We start from the raw sequence: 18,124 nt of genomic DNA, 5'->3' as shown, positions 1-18,124 counted from the left end.
CCCAGACCGTTTCTTTGAGGAGCAGCGAGCGATACCATGGCTCTCATACAGACGAGTCTGATTTGGGTGGCATACATTGCCGCGGTTGTCCTTCTCCTTGCCATTGCCGGCATCTTCGTCTTCACCTACCAAACCCCCCGAGACCGCGCCGCATCGGTCACCACCGTGTGCATCATAACCACCACCGCCCTTCTTGCTACAGTCCTTCTACTTCCAGTCGATGTAGCATTAGTGTCATCAACCTCTCTCTCGAGCCAGGGCCGTAAAAAGGCCTGGGCGACTCCAGATCGCGTCGACAGCATCGTATACACTCTACGAGTCGTTTACTATACGCTTTATTCCCTTGACGCTGTACTCTGCCTGCTTGTCATTCCGTTCACCTACTTCTGGTACGAAGAATATGATGAAGATGCTGCGGAGCACGGAGAGCAAACCTTCGGGCAAAGATTTTGGGGCGCTCTCAAGTACACCGTATCCTTCATCTTCTTTGTTATTATCATCTTCCTCGTAGGGTTTTTCGTTCCGTTTGCGAAGCAAGCGAAACGCGATGACCGTTTAGATTTGGATTACTTCAGGCACCTACTACAAGAGAACCGTGAGTTCCAGTTCATCCATGTAGCAGCAACGACTAATAGTTTCCAGACGGAGAGAGAGCCTTGTCCTTTGCCCTTGGCCTCTTGAGTGTGGTCGGTACATTGATTTATATCCTCTACACCGGCGCCGGGCTCGCGTTGCTTCCCGTTGCGCTCATCAAATCTGCTCCTTCCATCTCAGGGCCCGCCCTGGCCGCGAATACCGCTTCACAACTCGAGCAGAACAGGGAGCGTCAGCGTCAGCTGGAGGGACGCAATCTGGGCCGGCAAGGAGGTCTAGATTCCCGTGATAGACGCGAACTGGAAGCGCTTATTCGCGAGGAACGAACTCTGATCCGACGGGAGCGCCTAGCGGCCGAATCCACAGGCGAACGCCATTTCTTGGTCAAGGCTTGGAATAAGATTGAAGCTGTATTCAGGCCTTTGAAACTTCTCGGAGGCCTGATACTGGTCATAGTTGCTCTGATCATATTTGCCAGCATGCTCATTACTGGAATCGATAAGGCAAAGAATTCGATCTGCAAGTCGGGGTGTGGATACATCCTCGGCCACATCAATATCTTCCAACCTATCAACTGGATCCTGGTAACATCCTCCAAGGTATTCCCGATTGACTATATTCTCTTCCTCCTCCTCGTTATGTTCTTCTTTTCCGCTTCCATTGTCGGGATCGCTACGGTGGGAATCCGCTTTCTCTGGGTCACTCTGTTCAAGATTCGCAAAGGTCGCACGTCCCCTCAAGCTCTCCTCATGGCCACGGTCATGCTCACACTCATCGTGCTGGCTATCAACTACTCTGTAGCCATGGTAGTGGCACCGCAATATGCCACCTTCGGTCCTCAGACGTTCTGCGATTTGGAACCTCGCCATCCTGGAGAGCAACCTGATTGCAGAGAGCACCGCAGCGCAATCAAGCCATGCACTGAGCTTGCTGAGAATCCCGTTGCTAAGGAAGTTTGTACACCTAGTGTACTCAGCACCTTCATCAACCGTATCACCATCAACTTTCCGTTCTTCGGTATCATTCTCTTCTGGGCGCAGTTTGCTTTCTTGGGCGTATACCTCATTGTGTTTGTAACTACACTCGTCAAAACTCCCAAGCTGGACCAAGAACAGATTGACCGTGATTTGGAGGAAGATGAAGAGGAGGGCTTGCTGGCTAGCACTGGCAGGAGACTCGGGGCGACGTGGCAAGATATCACCGGCCGAGTGCGGAAGACGAGTGAATACGGTGCGACAAACACTGAGGGCGAACGCAGTTGAGCCTGGAGATGCTTCTTCGCGCGAATACTTATGGAGAGAGGACACTTCGAATATCTCTCCTTATGAAGGACGACCATGATCAGGGTGAAGTTTCATGTATTTGTACACGCAGAAATCGGGTTTAGTTTTTCAGCGTGATACCACTCGGGTTGGCGCATGGCGTTCATGTCTTTCTCTGCAAACGGGGGCATAGGCTTTGCCGATGTGGGGAGTTGAATTTGAACATGGGACTTATAGCTTTAAGCATGGTGTGAGAAACTCGAACTGTAATCGTGTTATTCGGCATCTGGGCCTGCCTACCGTGTCTATGCCAATGAGTGTCATGGATGGGAGGAAGATGGCTGTTAATCTGACGTTCGCAGGAAGGCATATGACGATGAGAAGTTGTTGAGTTTTGCGTGGGCTGATGAACCAAGGAGTAAAGGGTGTTTACCCTCTTTTTGACACCGGCATTGGGATCAGGGATGGTGAGTTCGGGCGGGGGAGGGGGAGCCAGTCATCGCCTTTAGACGGTGTTAGACGGTGAGTTCTCGGTAAAGCTTAACTTGTCCGGACAAATCAGGCCTTGAGTCAATGCCTTTTTGGACGAACAACAGGCTTGGCTTCTCTGAGAGATAGGAGCTTGGGCACTATATTGACGAGTAGACTCGCTCCAACACGGCTTGCCGTTATCCTCACCAGCTCCCGTAGCCGTGCACTTTGGTCCTTGTCCTTGCTAGGTCGCCATGTGCCACTACACGAACGAATTTCGTTTGGGCTTTTGTATCGTAAGGCTAGTATAACACCTCATCGGAGTATGTCCCTCTGGATGCAAGGCCATTGATCGTTGCTGCGCACCAGTTAGGAATCCTTGTTTTAGGTTGAATTCAGCCGTCAAAATATCTGAACAGGCGTTCATATAACAGACTCTTGATCTGGGATAGACAGCATGTGGCGTTTGAGTCTGATATTGCACTGAACATGCGGTCATGACTCAAGTGGACGTCGGTTAGCGTTCTTTTGCGATAATTGTTTCGCCAGACTTCCAAACTACGTTGACATGAACAATATAATTCTACGGTTTCCTTGACCGTCACCCTCTTCATCTCTCTACAGGCTACAAGAGCTAGAATCAGGTCTCATTGCTTGGGGCAGACCAAACACTGACTGATTGGTGTCACGTTCACAGGGGGTCTGAACTGCGAGCTGGCCGAATCTTGGTTATTCAATGTGGAGTTCCGCTGCATTCCACTGAGAGATACAAAGCCATTAACCACTCGAAAATAGCTCCGAATGCATAGCATAGCGACGGCTTCATAGACTCGCAGCCTATTGAGTAAGAAATGGGCATTAAGCAGTGACTATCTATACTCTCTCTTCGCGATCTCCAATATTGCGCATGTAGAAATTTTAATTGTGCGATGCCATAAAATTCAGTAGGGATCCTCTAGCACCTCGCTACTGTATACCTTGTTCTATCCCTGTCCCAGGAATGCTACCCTGTGCCCCTTTTGGTACAGTGCTCCAAGAGGAAAAAGCAAGCACCGTCAAAGAGGATCACCACGTGGACGCCTGCCGGATTACTCCGATTGGGCGTCCCCTTTGCTGGATTGCTCGGCTGACATGGTTGTCCTGAGCGTGATATTCAGTCTGACGGCGATCTCTTTTTCTTGGGCCGGGACGAAGTGGGAGGCACTGGATCTTCCACACTTCGCGACCAGTTAGCTTCCTCGTGGTCGTTCAGGGAAAATACCCTAGGGTATGGATCACGGAGACTCTGGCCTGCCGTTGTTCCCCTGAGTTAACACATTTGCTTACTTCCATGGCGTTCATGAAAATCGTCTCACTGCTTACACAATGGATGATCCATGATAGAAACTTGCGGTGTGCAAGCTGGCCTCACGTGCGTTCGCGCGGTGAAAATGGAAGTGGGCAACAAACGGTTATGGTACACGCAGCGGTCGTGTGTGCCATAATTCGAGTGATTAGGGGGTCATACCTCTCATCCTTATCAGGGAGATCGTTCATTGCGGTACGATGCCATTCATGCGGCTGGTGCTCCCCGGAGATTTGGAGATTGCCGGATGGGAGGTACCCAGTCTTGATGTCATCCTATACAAACATCTGGAACCTTACTAAAACTCTAAGATCTTCTATTCTTTCTCAGGTTGCGAACACTCAGGCAGCCGAACAAGCAAGTCGTTACCCTTATCGAGCGTGAAGATCAGATTTAAGAACATGTCGGTCCGTCAGTGTGTAGGGAGTCGTTTTTGAAGACGCTAGTAAGGAGTTCAGATTAATATATACACGCCTTGTGCGCTTCCAAAACGACCGGATGTCAGACACTCATGTTCCCCCTGAATAAAGCCTCAGAAAAGGGCGAGAGTGCGGAATAATTACACAGTGAGCGCTGCATATAACCCGAGAATGCCGTGTTTTCCCCTAGAATGGAAATCCGAGTACGGAACGACCGGAAGAGATTTTCGGTTCGCTTGCTTTTGTCCCGAGACACAAAAAAAAGAAACATGAAAGTAGCCTCCATCAACGCCTGAAATGCAGAGACGTTCAAACGCCTTACAAAAATGCTCGATCATGCACCATGCATGGTTAGAAAAGCTGGAACTGTCCTTTTGTGGCCGAAACTTGCCACGTTGAGGCACAGGGCTGCGCTCAGTGCAGTTGAGCGGACTTCCCTAGAGCAGATGACGGTCGGAACAGTTCGATGCTGTGGAGTGACTCTTCATTGCAGCTGATTCTCCAGTGTAACCAGCTCTTGAAAAGCCTCGCGCCATCTGACCATTTCCTCCTTGTTCGGCTTGGGAAGGGGCTTGCGGCAATAACCTCCGTAACCAAAGTGAGCCATCAAAGCGGCTTTAGTGGCAATGACACCGCCTTGAATCGAGGCCCAGTCGCCGCGAGCCACGATGGCCTGCAACCGGCGAGCTTCCGCGAATTTGCCCTCTTCAAACAATTCCAGCAGCTTCACGCAGGCTCTGGGCGCAATGTTTGCCGTCCCACCGATGATACCGGATCCTCCACCGATCAACGTCTGCAGAGTGAAATCGACCGATCCACCCATGCACATGAAACCGGAGCCGGGATCGGACAGCGTCGCCGCACGCGTCGCAGCCGCTATGCGGTTGAGCTTTCCGGTGTTTCCGCAAGTGAGCTTGCAGCCGACGATCTTCTCATGCTGTGCTAGCTCGATGATTGTGTCAGAGCTGAGGTCCATTCCAGAGACGGCACCGGGATAGTTGTAGATGAGAATCGGTATAGGCGAAGCAGTTGCGACATCCCGAAAGAAGTCCTTGACGGTTTCCTTGGAGAAGAGGCCTTGGTAATATGCCGGGGGAAGCACCAATGCGTAGTCTCCGCCCGATTCGGCAGCTTCCTCGCAAAGCTCAATGGCCTCCCTCGTCGACTGAGCGCCACAGCCAACGATCACAGGTAGGTACCCGTATCCAGCATCGTCGAGTGCTTTACGGGTTGTCCTCGTGATAAGGTTCCTTTCTTTATGAGACAGGTGGACGGCCTCCCCATTGGATCCTTGGGTGGTGATTCCTGCCACGCCAGCCTTCGCCAAACGGACGGCGTGTTTGGCAGTGGCCTCAACATCCACATTCTCAGAGTGTGGTTCGAAGAATGCCACAGTAGGGACATAGATCCCAGGAACCAACGATCGACGAATGCCTACATCGTTGGACTCCACGGAGCTCGTCTCAAATCTGTCTTGATAGTGGGACATGTCGTAGACTGAACGAACAGGATGAGAATTGATTGAATAGGGAGTGCTGGAAGTGAAGCCGTTTGGTGGAGAGGGGGCGTCGTGATGTGGTGCCATGGTGGAGAAGGGCGATGAAGCGTTTTTATATTGACAAAGGGGTTCGAGCAACGAGGAGACAGCGGAAGTTGTGACAAAGAACAACGGGATTGGGGAAAGCCAAACTAGTACGAACGCTACGAACACGTCAAGGATGATTCAAGAAATACCTACGGAGTACCGAGGATGACGATGTCTTAAATAGTTCTGGGCCAGAGGGGCAACCAGCTAGTAGACCCATAAGGAGTGTGGGGGTCCAGCTGACAGTCTGGAGGGAGGATGGGAATCGGTCAACATCCAGGGCACACAAAAACGACACGGCCGTAGAAGGACGACTAGGCAAAGCTGTGACGACGCCCAACGGCAAGGGGCGGTGAATCTGGAGACGCTGTCCTGACTGTTACCGATGTCAGGCACGCGTGTTTGCGGCTTGGCCTCATGCTCTGCGTTACAGCCAATGATGCGACGAAATGGTGGTCCCCGAACGCGTTGCTTTTTCTCCTCACGTTGTGATGCAGCTGGGAATCAGAAAGAGGCGTCGTCGTCGGAACCTTGGCCGGAGGTGTTGGGCAAGGGGGCAAAGCCTTGTGACGATCTCTCCAAGCGCATAGCGGTCGATGATTGGGCAGACATCACCACCATCACACCCTTGCAACTGCCTCTGGACTGGGTTAGCAATGCTTCTCTTCGGGGCAATCTTAGTGTGGGGGTGGAGAGGCTGGCCGCCATGGACAGACCCAACTGCGGCTCCGTCCTTCATCATCTGATAGTCGTGACGGCGACCCTGGATCGGTCTGCCGTCGGTCGTGGTCCCAGTCGCCATGGCTCCTCAAAATGCAGCGAGGGCAAAAGAAGGGAGGTTTGTAAAAGACGCAAAACGTGGCCAGCCCTCAGCTGGCAAGCAACCGAGATGCCTCGTCACAAGATCAGACATGCATCAGCACAGCGAACGGCAATCAAGCACAGTCTTCAGTAATTCACCGTTGCTGTCTCATCATCGTGGAGTCAGGATCGTAGAGGGTGGAGTCTGTGGAACTTCAACCCCCACGCCATGTTGTTTTAAGTGGCGCATGATGGGCCGAGAGCCTTTTGGGGCTGCGCCGCTTGTTGCACAGAAGACGAGGCCCAAAAGTACTCTACACAATAATAAAAGGTACGGAGTACGGTAAGTGGGACTGGGTACCCCTCTTCAACTTATTGCGCATCGTTGGCATTCACGAGTCGGGTTCGCCGCCCCTCACGGCGGCTGGTCCAGAGAGGCTTACTTCATAACCAGGAATCAGTACACGATTTTCGCGACTATGATCTGAAATAGCAGGTCACAGGACACATGCCGCAGAATCAGCACCACACTGCATCGCGCATAGATCTTCGGCAGTCACGAAGAGAGGTGGACCCAGAGGCATGGAAAGCTCATCAGCCTCCCATTGCTTTTGGCTCCCAAGTCAAAGGCTCGGATTGTTGGAATAAGGTTGTGGTTCCGTGGTTCCTGAGCCCCTGGGAAACTGATGCGCTCATCCCCTATGCTGCACCGAGAGACAAATGACTGGCGGAAAAAAGGAGACATCCAAATTCCGACGGAAAGTCATAGTTGACAAGATTTCTCGTGATCTCAACATCTCAAAGGCGTTGTTTCTCACCCCTCCACGCGCAAGGACCGGGTTCCCCACAGGAATTGCCGTACCCCGGGCAGGCAATAAAGGCACCAGGGTTAAAACTTTTACCATGCAGATGCCATTACTGGACATATGCAACGTCTCGTAACAGGAATCCAAGTCAGCATTCTTGCGTGTCTCTGAATGGAGGGCATGCACAATGTGTTGTTTGACATAGGCACAGCCTCGTAAGAAGCGAAGCCGAAGGAGGACCGACGGCGACCTCTTTACCCCACAATTCACCGAACCAAGCACGCACGGCATCCCCGCTTTCTTACCACGTTGAACTCTGGTCGCATGGGCCCCGACACGAGATCGGCTCTCTGACTTGCATGACGCCCCGTCTTCTTGCTCTTCGGACGGGAAACCTTTGCAGTTTCGGCACGGCATCCACATCAGTTGAGGAAATTGAGGAAACTTGGGTTATGGGTTCTCCACTCGCTTTCAACGTGTCTAACAATCACAAGATCAGACACCCTTAGCAAATGTTAAGCTACATGCGCCTCATTGTTAGCGTCTGCTCTCCACTGCAACCTACCTTGGCAACCATGCTGGGGGGAATGACCGATAGGCCTGGGTTTTCAACGTTGAAATTCGTTTTTAACAGTTTTTCAACCCTAACCGTTTATAACCTACAAAACCGTCTTTAACAGCTAGCCACACCAAGTTAGTCTTTCTTACAGCACTAAGCCTATAGTAGCTCTGACAATGAGGGTATATTCAGTGACCCTATTGGGTAGAGTCATTTCCTAAGGTTCCGCGTGCGAGCCAGAGGTAGGTAGGGTGGAATATCGGGAGGTTGGTGGGCTACCTACTTACGGGAAGAGAGAGAGAGAGATATATATATAACACAATAGGCACTGTAATATATCTATTATAGGACTAGCCTATTTGCCAAGCACTTGTTTGTAACAGTTGAAAACACAATTATCTATATAAACACGTTTTGAACCTGTTAGGTTGATAACATACAAACGTTTATATAAACCCGACCCAGGCCTAATGACCGAAGAGCTTGTTGGATGTATTCGGTTGCGCTTAGATGGCGATGGATGGAACAGCTGCCTCGGAGCTCTCGATCTCCTTGTACCAAACTCGCAGTTGTCTGAAAGAGGCTACCTCGGCAATTCAACACTAGGATTGAAGACCGCAAGGGGCACGGTGGCACCACTGTGCGTGGGATGGATTTGTCACACGCCACCCAGGTTCGCACTTCGAAAGAAGAGCAGCCCAGCCTGTGGCTGCTGGAATAATGCACGGAAGCATATCGGGTTTTACGACCAGATCCATGGACTCAGAAACCCCCCGCATCATCCCGCTGAACTCACACCGATCAATCCTCGCACAGGTACACCACTGGCAGGCCCTGTCGGATATCTTACATGTGTAGTGTTTCTTGCACTAGGCATGCCCATCCTTACCATCGTAGGCTTTGGTTCTCGTCGAAGCAGATGAAAATCCGGCATCACTCCGCCTACGTTCGTATTCTCAGTTCATCTAGTTTGTCGAAGCAAAAGGGCCTGGCCGGAAACCCTGATGGCCCACGGAAGTGTTTCCGAAATTCGCTTTGTTATCCCACGCTACATCCATAGGTACTCTGGACCCCGGATAATTCTGCTCTTCAAGGGTATCCTCTGAAAAAAGCTCTCAGCTGCCGATCCTGTTTCACGAAGCTTCTTACATCGAATTTCCTTTCACAATGATAGAATACCATCATAACATTTCCAATTGAACTGGCAGGTCGACAGAGCATTTGTGAAACAGGACGAAGCTTAGCAAAAATTTTTGCATCTGAGAAGGAGCCTGCGGCATACGTCTGTGGCTCTCTTCGAAGAGCTTCTGATTCATGTGAAGTCGATCAACAACCTGGGCATGCGCTCACTTTCCGTAACGGTACGAAGCGTGGGATGCCAAGGCTACCTCTTTGACTACAGTTCAATATCCTCATTACGGCGACGTCTAGACTCTTGAAAATTTCTCAACAGTTCTCAATTTCTCTTGCGGTTCAGCCTGGGTCGGTGATTCCCAAGGTTCCAGCTTCCTTTATGTCCCGGTCTGGTTTCTGGCTTTGAGGACACACTTTGAGACGGGAATATTGCCTTGACATGCGACGGGAAACTCTCGGATGTATTGAATGGAGCGGGTGGGCTTCAGAGTACTCATAACCATGGCCACTTGTTCAGGATTTCGATTACCCTTTCAAAACCTCCCTGATGGCAATGCCACCACACGTCAGCCGCACATGACATCGGACGACTACATATGTACATGTGCTCCTCTCCAGCGATACTTTCCGCTCGGTCATGCACCATTGTATACGATGTGTGGACCGGCGGAAGCGGGGTTGGTGTGCGGAATTTGTATGCAGAGGCGGAGTAGCGCGCTGACAGTCGAAAGTACCCTAGGGTAAGGGCCCCCGGGGACTTCGCCTTCAGCGACCTATTCGAACCCAATATGGAAAGCCAAATATGAATACCAGCGGCGCCGGATCAATCGTCGACGAACTTTATTACCCAGTATATCGTTCGACTAGTTGGCAACCCCGCATCTGAACGGACTTATTATTGCCAAGCATGCATACCATCTAACATGTCAATAGGTGCGCCTACGTCCGCGGACAGCAAACACTCAAATACACGATAGGTCATGTACGGGAAATTCGTCTCCGACCGTGTTATGCACCAGATTCATTGAAAAATCGCTCAAAACCATATGTAGGCACAGTCTTGCATTGACACTAATGCAGATGACGTTGACCACAGTATTGAACTGGATAATGGTGAGGACTGTTGTAGCTGGCTGGGCATGCACTATACCGCAATCGATCTGCACATCCATGCCCAAAGAAATGAGGGGTTTAGGTCACAAGGCGACGGCTTAAGTTAGGCCGCCTGCCTCCTGCACAAGACAATAACCTGCCACGGGCGCTGGGCGTCCAGTTACCCATTCTACCACGGCCATCCAGTTTGACAACATACCGTTCAGTGTGGAACTTCTGCCATATCGTTACAATATACTGACGGTGAGTATAGTCTGTTGGATTCCCAGTGCCAGCATCCCCAATTTTGTACATCCGTATGAAACGCTAGCTTACCGTAGTGTACCGTTGGAATGCCTTTAGAAACCGTTTGAATGCCTTTAGAAACCGTTTGAATGCCTTTAGAAACCGATCCTCTTAGGGAAAGCCCCCGTCTCAACCATAGTGCACGTAGGCTCTATCATACTCACGTTGTGAGACGAGAGTGTATAGACGTCAGGCCAACAAGAACTCGTGCGGAGTATACCGATTCTCACTGCGCTTCGGATGGTACAATTGGCTTCCGGTGCGACCATGGTTTTCGGCCATTAATATTGTTGTGGATACTGGAATTCCTCCACCTCACCTTGCAACTAGCAGCTTCAAAATTTCGCACTTAGGCATTGGGGAGGCGGTTCATTGTGATATGGGCTTATTTCCTCTGCTGTTACGTGCTAAACTTCATTTTCACTTCTTCCAGCCTATTCCAACTTTTTCCTGCCTGAATTGATTAACCCACTAACGATGTCAATTCTGCGTAGAGTTGTTACCGGCCTTTCTCTCCGGTCAGACTTATTCTTCAACTTCCAGCGTCGCAAGGACTTACACATATTCATTCGATCCTAGTGAGGATACCGCAACTCGAGGCGACACCAAGCCATCCCAACGCAAGCTCGCCTGCGGAAACGGGACTTTCGCTCCACAAGGCTTATTTCTACTCTGACCAACTCCCCGGGTATCCGTTACAAATCGTGGGGTTATGCAGCGGTGGCGCCGCGAGAGGAGCTATCGACGGCTGCCGTCTCATCAGCCTTTCTGTGGCTCGTGCTGATTCACCGGCCCTGTTCAGATTGTCGTTTGATCTTCGAACTTTGTGGCGCTGGACGTTATCAAACGAACGGACCTCCGGTGAGACTCCGACACCGGTGCTGGGAATAGAAAAGGTGACCGGCGATGGACCTGCTCAGACTCGTTTCACACCGCTTTCGTCTCATCGAGAAGTCGTTATCGTATCTTTGCCTATCTCAACAGCCTCAAAATCTGTGCTTTTCGCCAGCCTCTCCGCAAGTATGACGACCCCATCCTCCGCAAGCACGCAACCGCACCGCGAAAGTCTCGACTTCTTTCACAGCATACACGTGGCCCAGCATCACTCACATTATTTGGCAGCATTGCAGGAAGTCGGTCAATCCAACTTCCCCGAAATCTTTGCAATTCCCACGTTTTCCCGCCAAGGCGGGAGGCAGGCGAGCTATGCTTTCTTTTTCCACCACGTCCAAGATCCCCAGTGGCTGGCGCCGTAGCCGTCTCTTGATCTTCAGATCGTGGCTGCCTCCAGCCTTAGGCGGTGGGCGGACACCGTCGGGCTCGCCTGTGTCTCCTGGGTCGGAAGATAGCGACCATATCTTTGCTTTTGGGCACCAGGATTTCTCAACTGGACGAATGTCCGGTACCTCCAATGATGAAGTGGTCCAGATTAGTACTGCGTACTACCAACCTGTACCAGGTCACTTGGGTAGTAGTTATTGCAGTGAAGCTGAGGATCCTGGGTGTATCGATGCAGTCGGATAATACCGTGGTACCTGATCATCTCTGGCTCACACGATACCTCTCGAATCAGCTACAGTTGTGGCATGACTCGCTTGGAACACAATTCCGAGTATAGAAAGGTCTAACTGGCTTCTGTAAGATATGCAGTACTTCCGTACTTCGCAAAAATTAGCATTTGCCACGCGTTGATGGATGGCTCGGGTTCGCGCCTCTGACTACTTTGCGGAGCTCCTATCAGATTGGATAATTCGGGGCGAGCATAGTAAACAGCCCTGGAGATCGCAGATACATTTGTAATGCAGCTTTGCCGTGCCGCGCAGGCATTTATCTAAGTACTCATAGTATTCAGAGGTGAAAGGGGTCGCCGCTCCTTTTGGTGTGTCCGAGACTGCGCCTCCTGTCAAATGGTCCTTAGAATTGACGTAGGATTGACGACTTCATGAACGTTAATCCCACCCACTACTTCAGTATAACGTCTTCTAAGAAAAAAGGATGTCAAGGCGCATCATCGCCCTATCAATCATTTCCGTTGCCTTGAGCAGGAGATTCCACTGCTGCGTTAGACATGGCCATCATCGTATAAGGATGGTATTAATACCCTAGTTTGTCTAGTAATCGACATTAACATAGAACTCTGACCCCCATATACGAAGCTTTTTACTTGGCAGAGATTGATACTACTATATTACCAGAGGCTTATGGGATGAAACAGTCCGTAATTCACATTATCCAATCACCATTACGTTAGTAGGCCCTGACACTATGGATGCAACTAAGCAATTAATATCGTGAATCCAATACAATGACAGAAACCCCACCAAACCAAACCGTCGCTGTAAACGCAACCGTAGAACCCGCACAATAGTCCCAGCGCATTCTACTACCCCATTCATCGCAGCAATTAACTCTTTGCGGAGCGCGTGGCAATTGCAGGAATAACTATCGGGGGCCTCCACGAGACACTAGCCTAAGCGACAAGGCCATTGACCAGACGGGCGTCTATATAGGAGATATATCGACTAGACCATACGGTACAAGACTAGCTCTAGGTCTTGTATTTTATTATTTAATTATACTAACCAATATTCAGATATATTTGTTCAAAGTTTGTTCAGATACTTTAAGCGATACACTTTCTACACTTTCTATGTATCTAGAAGTTTGTGCTAGCCTATCCAGAATCCTCATCGTTCAATGAACACACAAACTAATGAGCTCCTATACGTTCTGAGCACAGTCCTGTACTGTCACATAAGTTGTCTTATCGCAACCCCTTCTAAAAACAGAAGGCAGCACTCTTCTGCAGCGCTGACAAAGCTTGATGCATTAACGTGTTTCACCACTCACCGGCGAACACCAGTCACCGGCGTGCCCCACCAAAATCAAGACGTGTCTTCAATTCAAACCATGGCATCAACATACAATGTTCAGAACCTTCAAAAAGAAGGTAGATTAGATCTTTCAAAAAAGTCTATTCAAGATAATCTTGTTTCAAGTGTTTATAAAGCAGCAAAACTGTACGACGTCCCTGAAACCACTCTTCGGCATCGCATCCAGGGCTCAGTGCCAATCGTGCAATCAAATGCCAAAAAACAAAAGTTACAGCCTTCAGAGGAGCAGATACTCATTCAATGGATCCTAGACCTCGACCGATGTGGATTTCCACCTCAGATTATCGATGTACGACGAATGGCAGACCATTTACTCACGGCACGTGGCCAGAATTCTCCTCTCCCACCCATCGGCAAGAACTGGGTATGCCGCTTTGTCAACAACCAGCCAGACCTGCAGACAAAATGGAATAGGAAATTCCATTCCCAACACGTGAAATGCGAAGATCGAGACACATTTCGTGAATGGTACGTGCTCGTAGATGAGACATGCCAGACATATAGCATACTTGACGAAGATACCTGGAATTTTGATGAGACTGGATTCATGATGGGTGTGTCTACGACATCGAAAGTCATTACAAGCTCCGATACTGTAGGCCGAGCCATTCTCATACAACCAGGCAATCGTGAATGGGTGACAGCGATTGAGTACGTCAACACGGCCGGGTGGGTGATCCCACCCTTCATCATCCTTGCAGGAAAGCTCCACCAGTCAGGCTGGTATCGAGGCCTACCTGGTGACTGGATGCTCGCTGTAAGCGACAATGGCTGGACAATAGATGAACTGGGATTCGAATGGATTAAGCACTTTGACAATTATACAAAGTCCTGTACGAAGGGAGTCTACCGGCTACTCATACTTGATGGCCATGGTAGCTACGCAATGCCTGAATTCGACCAATACTGTACAGAAAACAAGATTAAAATGATCTGCATGCTATCACATACATCACATCGTCTCCAGCCGCTTGATGTGAGCTGTTACTCTCCTCTAAAGATCTTGTATGGTCATGAGGTTCAAGAGCTCGCCTATTATGGAGTCTACCATATTGATAAGGAAGACTTCCTGGAAATATATACTAAGGTGCAATCATCTGTCTTTACAGATCAGAATATCAGAAGTGGATTTCTTGCTATGGGTCTAGTGCCATATGACCCTGAGCGTATCATATTGTCGCTTCCGATCATGAAGACTCCGACTCCACCAGGTACTGCAGATGGACCGGTACCTCAATGGACTTCAGAAACGCCATATACTACTGCCCAGCTAGAGCAGCAGGCAAGGCTCATACGGGACATCCTTCAGCGCCAGTCACAGAGCCCTACTAGCCAAGCAATCAATCAACTTGTTAAAGGATGCCAGATGGTGATGCATTCCGCTGCCATACTTGCAAAGGAAAATTCGGAGCTTCGTACGGCAAATCAACGTCAAAAGCAGAAGCAGCAACACCGCCGAAGGTATATCGCCCATGGAGGTGCTCTACAGGCTGGGCAGGCCCAGCTCACGGTTGCGGAGTTGGAAAATGCGGAGCAGGAGGCTGACCAGAACTGGGCTGGTCAGACGCGACAGCAAGCACCACCAACATGCTCCAATTGCCATATCCAAGGCCATACAAGGCGTCAATGTACTAGTATCTCAAGAAGCTCCTAAGCATAATTTTATTTGAATATACTTTGTTGTGGTGGAGTAGTCGTACGAAGACGCATCTTGATTTTGGTGGGGCACGCCGGTGACTGGTGTTCGCCGGTGAGTGGTGAAACACGTTAACAGACCTATGACCCTCTAGACCCTTAGTTAACTAGGCAAATATTTCCTTATCTTGCAAATCTAACGCGCAACAGATTTGAACACGAGGAAGCTTCAGCTGTACTCTCTTATCGCTAAACTAACTCACCTGCACTTTGGGTCCCCGTCGAGTACCGCGGCACAAGCGAGTTGAGGGGAATACGGAAACGGAAATCGAATCAGCCCACCTGCACCTCACAGCCCTATTTAATAATCTGCGCTCCTTCACATTCTCTGGTGCGTCCAAGCCGCTGTCACACCGACTTCAACACCCTCTTCATGCCCAGCTGGTTCGAATCACAAGGACATGCTCCATAATGCCTCCATATAAACATACCCCCCTTCACCAAGCCCCAGATCCTTCGGATGTGACCATCCGCCTCCTCGACCTACCACCGGGGGACAAAACAGGTCTGATATCCTGCCACCTTTTCACAACGCCTCTGTCACAGGCGCCAGAGTACGAGGCTGTGTCCTATTGCTGGGGTGTAGAGAGAGGCGTGATATTCATCGACACCAATCCGGCACCCTTCCCAGATGCCTCCGATGCCCCAACACCATCCCAACCCCCAGCTTCGCAAGACATTCTCCCAACCTGGCACCCCCTCGTAGTTCCCGCGTCACTCATTTCCTTTCTTTACCGGACCCGCGCCAAAAACGGCCAGACACGCACCCTCTGGGTCGACAGCATATGTATCGATCAAACGAACATCGCCGAGAGAGATGCACAGGTTCCCCACATGCGCGACATCTATATGCGCGCCAAACGCACTCTTATATGGCTTGGACCTGCTGCGGACCGCAGCGAGGAGGCACTCCAATATGCGTTTGACCTAACGCAGAAATTGCGCCATGAAATCGCCCAGCCTGGAGAGGCGCTGGTGTTGCCTCCGTCAGCGAAAGCCGTTTCGCAAACACGCATAGAGGTCGGGCACCCGGGTCTTGCCGCGCTGATCAAGGTGCTAGACAGGCCATATTTCGAGCGTGCATGGATAGTGCAGGAGGTGGTTGTTTCGCAGGAAGCGCATGTCATCATCGGTGACAACTCTTTGCATTGGCTATGGTTCCTTGGCGGGTTCTTGCATCTAATGGACAAGCATGCCTGGGTATTTGAGTTCTATCCGGGTCATCGCTTGGGATTGTTGATGGAACTGAGAGTCAGTGGGAAGGAGTGGGAGGATAAGGTCGATGGAGAGTGGTTCCGTTTGCTCTCCAGGCATAGGAGTGTTAAGGCTGGGGACGCACGGGACAAGGTGTTTGCGTTTTGGGGATTAACATCCAAGGAGGAGTTCGAGCAGATGGGAGTGATGCCCGAGTATGGAATCAGTGTTGCGCAGGTGTATTGGAAGTTGGCAGCTGCGGCCTTAAGACGGGGGCATGTTGAGGTTTTGAGCGTGCCTAGGATTGTCCTGGAAGAATTTGACGATGACATCGGTGATCCCGACGTCGAAAGCAGCCAGCCAGTAAGTTCCTAAGTGAAAGGTGGGAAATGAACCTAACTTGGCCAGCACGGCTTCGGCGCTTTGGATATGCCTTCCTGGGTCCCAGACTGGCGCTACACCGACCGCACCCCTGAAAGCCTTCTCCGCTTCGAGCTTCCTGGAAATAACTGGAGACCACCGTACGCGGCGTCCTCCAATTCATCCTTCCCAGAGCCCTTTGATACATCTTCTGATGACAGCATGTATCCCAAAGAACTCCGGCTCAAGGGATTCTCCATAGCACGAATAACGCAGCTCAATCCTCGCCCATGGAAAATAAACATGCTCTCCGGAAATCCAACGTTCTACAACCAGGCACGCACCATTCGCTTTAACCAGCGCCAGATTGTTGACTGGGAGAAAATCATCCGACTACCAGGAGCCTCGCGGACCGTATATCACCCCACGGGCGAAACCGTGCTCGAAGCCTGCTACAAAACAATCACGGCCGGTCTATACCTGCACGGTTCTGTTTCCCTAACGAAAAAGGCCATCGATGCATTTGAATCCCGCCAGCGCATTCTCCGCTTCTTCGTGTTTCTTGGTATCCAAAACTGGTTGTGGCCTTATGTCGTCGTAGTCGCAATCGCCCACTTCCTCCGCTTTTTGGGGGTCGAGAATCCCGAGTGGAAATTCCGCATGCTGGTCCCGGCTATGACGAATCGCAAGGCGGCGAGGCTGATAGCGGAGGATGGGAAGACGATGTTTCTGGGACTGGTTCCTGGATTGAGTCGGGTTGGAGATGTGGCGGTGTTGTGTGCGGGAGTGAAGGTTCCGCTGGTGCTGAGGAAGAGGGAGGGGTTCGACGGTGGCGAAAGGTGGGAGCTTGTGGGAGATGCATATGTACATGGGGTAATGAATGGAGAGAGGTGGGTGGATGATCGAACCCAGTGGGAGATTTTCCATGTTGTGTAATGATGCCGCCCAGAGGCGTTTCATCCCAGTGAGGTAGATCCTCTCCAAACCGCACTAGCCATCGACTATAAAGCCCCAGCATGCGCTGAACCTAGATGTATCGTTGAGCCACGGAATTAGAATTCGATATTTGACTCCTGGTATTGAGACTCCCTTGTGGTGAGACCCTGATATTCACTCCTTAGCCAGACTGTTTTATACCCGCGAAAGTTCCCTACTAAACCATCGATCTAGTTCTTACAAGACATGTACCCAGACACGTTGATTACTCCATGGGATGCGCGCGCATGCATCGCTTCGCAGGTTAGATGTACTGTCGCCACTACTAGTTTGTCAAAGGTGTGAATGCACCATTAGTGAAGTGCCCCAGCTCCATACTGGAGTAAACGCTCCACAAGATGATTCTTACTCATGTTGGTATAGGTTGAGTGTCGGACTACGGATCGGGAACGCGAGCTTCATGGTTCGCTCTCCCAAATGATAGCAACCGAACCCAACCTTCACTCATGCACTACCGGCACCTTACACTTCGCTATAGACTCCTATATATATGCGGGAAGGCTCTCAAACTCATTCTGAAATATGAATCTATATGTTTCTGGCAATTCGTTTACTCTTTCTGTTGCACCGTATTGAAGTACCCTCTGCTATTCACGTCCTGTCTTGAAAAC

The 18,124-nt window shown here is 50.5% G+C and overlaps 4 protein-coding genes across 4 annotated transcripts; 3 read left to right on the top strand and 1 right to left on the bottom strand.

Annotated features, from left to right (window-relative positions):
* Positions 1-36: 36 nt before the first annotated feature.
* Positions 37-1,856, top strand: EI97DRAFT_447237 (uncharacterized protein; the record flags this gene model as incomplete). Its single annotated transcript, XM_033800081.1, has 2 exons — positions 37-595; positions 643-1,856. 2 exons carry the CDS (start codon positions 37-39, stop codon positions 1,854-1,856), a joined length of 1,773 nt encoding a protein of 590 aa, XP_033658724.1.
* A 2,620-nt stretch (positions 1,857-4,476) lies between these two features.
* EI97DRAFT_22309 (aldolase) lies at positions 4,477-6,038 on the bottom strand. The gene has a single exon (XM_033793876.1). The coding sequence runs from the start codon at positions 5,674-5,676 to the stop codon at positions 4,576-4,578; it is 1,101 nt and encodes a 366-aa protein (XP_033658723.1). The 5' UTR covers positions 5,677-6,038; the 3' UTR covers positions 4,477-4,575.
* Positions 5,870-6,962, top strand: EI97DRAFT_22322 (uncharacterized protein). Its single transcript, XM_033793877.1, has 2 exons — positions 5,870-6,808; positions 6,932-6,962. Exon 1 carries the CDS (start codon positions 6,062-6,064, stop codon positions 6,629-6,631), a length of 570 nt encoding a protein of 189 aa, XP_033658722.1. The 5' UTR covers positions 5,870-6,061; the 3' UTR covers positions 6,632-6,808; positions 6,932-6,962.
* An 8,150-nt stretch (positions 6,963-15,112) lies between these two features.
* On the top strand, positions 15,113-17,594 carry EI97DRAFT_429246 (uncharacterized protein). Its single transcript, XM_033797400.1, has 2 exons — positions 15,113-16,520; positions 16,566-17,594. Exons 1-2 carry the CDS (start codon positions 15,375-15,377, stop codon positions 17,451-17,453), a joined length of 2,034 nt encoding a protein of 677 aa, XP_033658721.1. The 5' UTR covers positions 15,113-15,374; the 3' UTR covers positions 17,454-17,594.
* The last annotated feature ends 530 nt before the right edge of the window (positions 17,595-18,124 follow it).

The sequence above is a fragment of the Westerdykella ornata genome (genome assembly GCF_010094085.1).
Source record: "Westerdykella ornata strain CBS 379.55 unplaced genomic scaffold EI97scaffold_1, whole genome shotgun sequence".
Taxonomy (NCBI): Eukaryota; Fungi; Ascomycota; class Dothideomycetes; order Pleosporales; family Sporormiaceae; genus Westerdykella; species Westerdykella ornata.
This window is presented reverse-complemented; position numbering and strand designations above follow the sequence as displayed.

Excerpts from the sequence above, each read along its gene's own strand:
- EI97DRAFT_22309 (XM_033793876.1), bottom strand. The coding sequence starts at position 5,676 with ATGGCACCACATCACGACGCCCCCTCTCCACCAAACGGCTTCACTTCC.
- EI97DRAFT_22322 (XM_033793877.1), top strand. The coding sequence starts at position 6,062 with ATGTCAGGCACGCGTGTTTGCGGCTTGGCCTCATGCTCTGCGTTACAG.
- EI97DRAFT_429246 (XM_033797400.1), top strand. The coding sequence starts at position 15,375 with ATGCCTCCATATAAACATACCCCCCTTCACCAAGCCCCAGATCCTTCG. Across the intron at positions 16,521-16,565 it reads ACGTCGAAAGCAGCCAGCCA|CACGGCTTCGGCGCTTTGGA; the intron begins GTAAGTTCCTAA and ends TAACTTGGCCAG.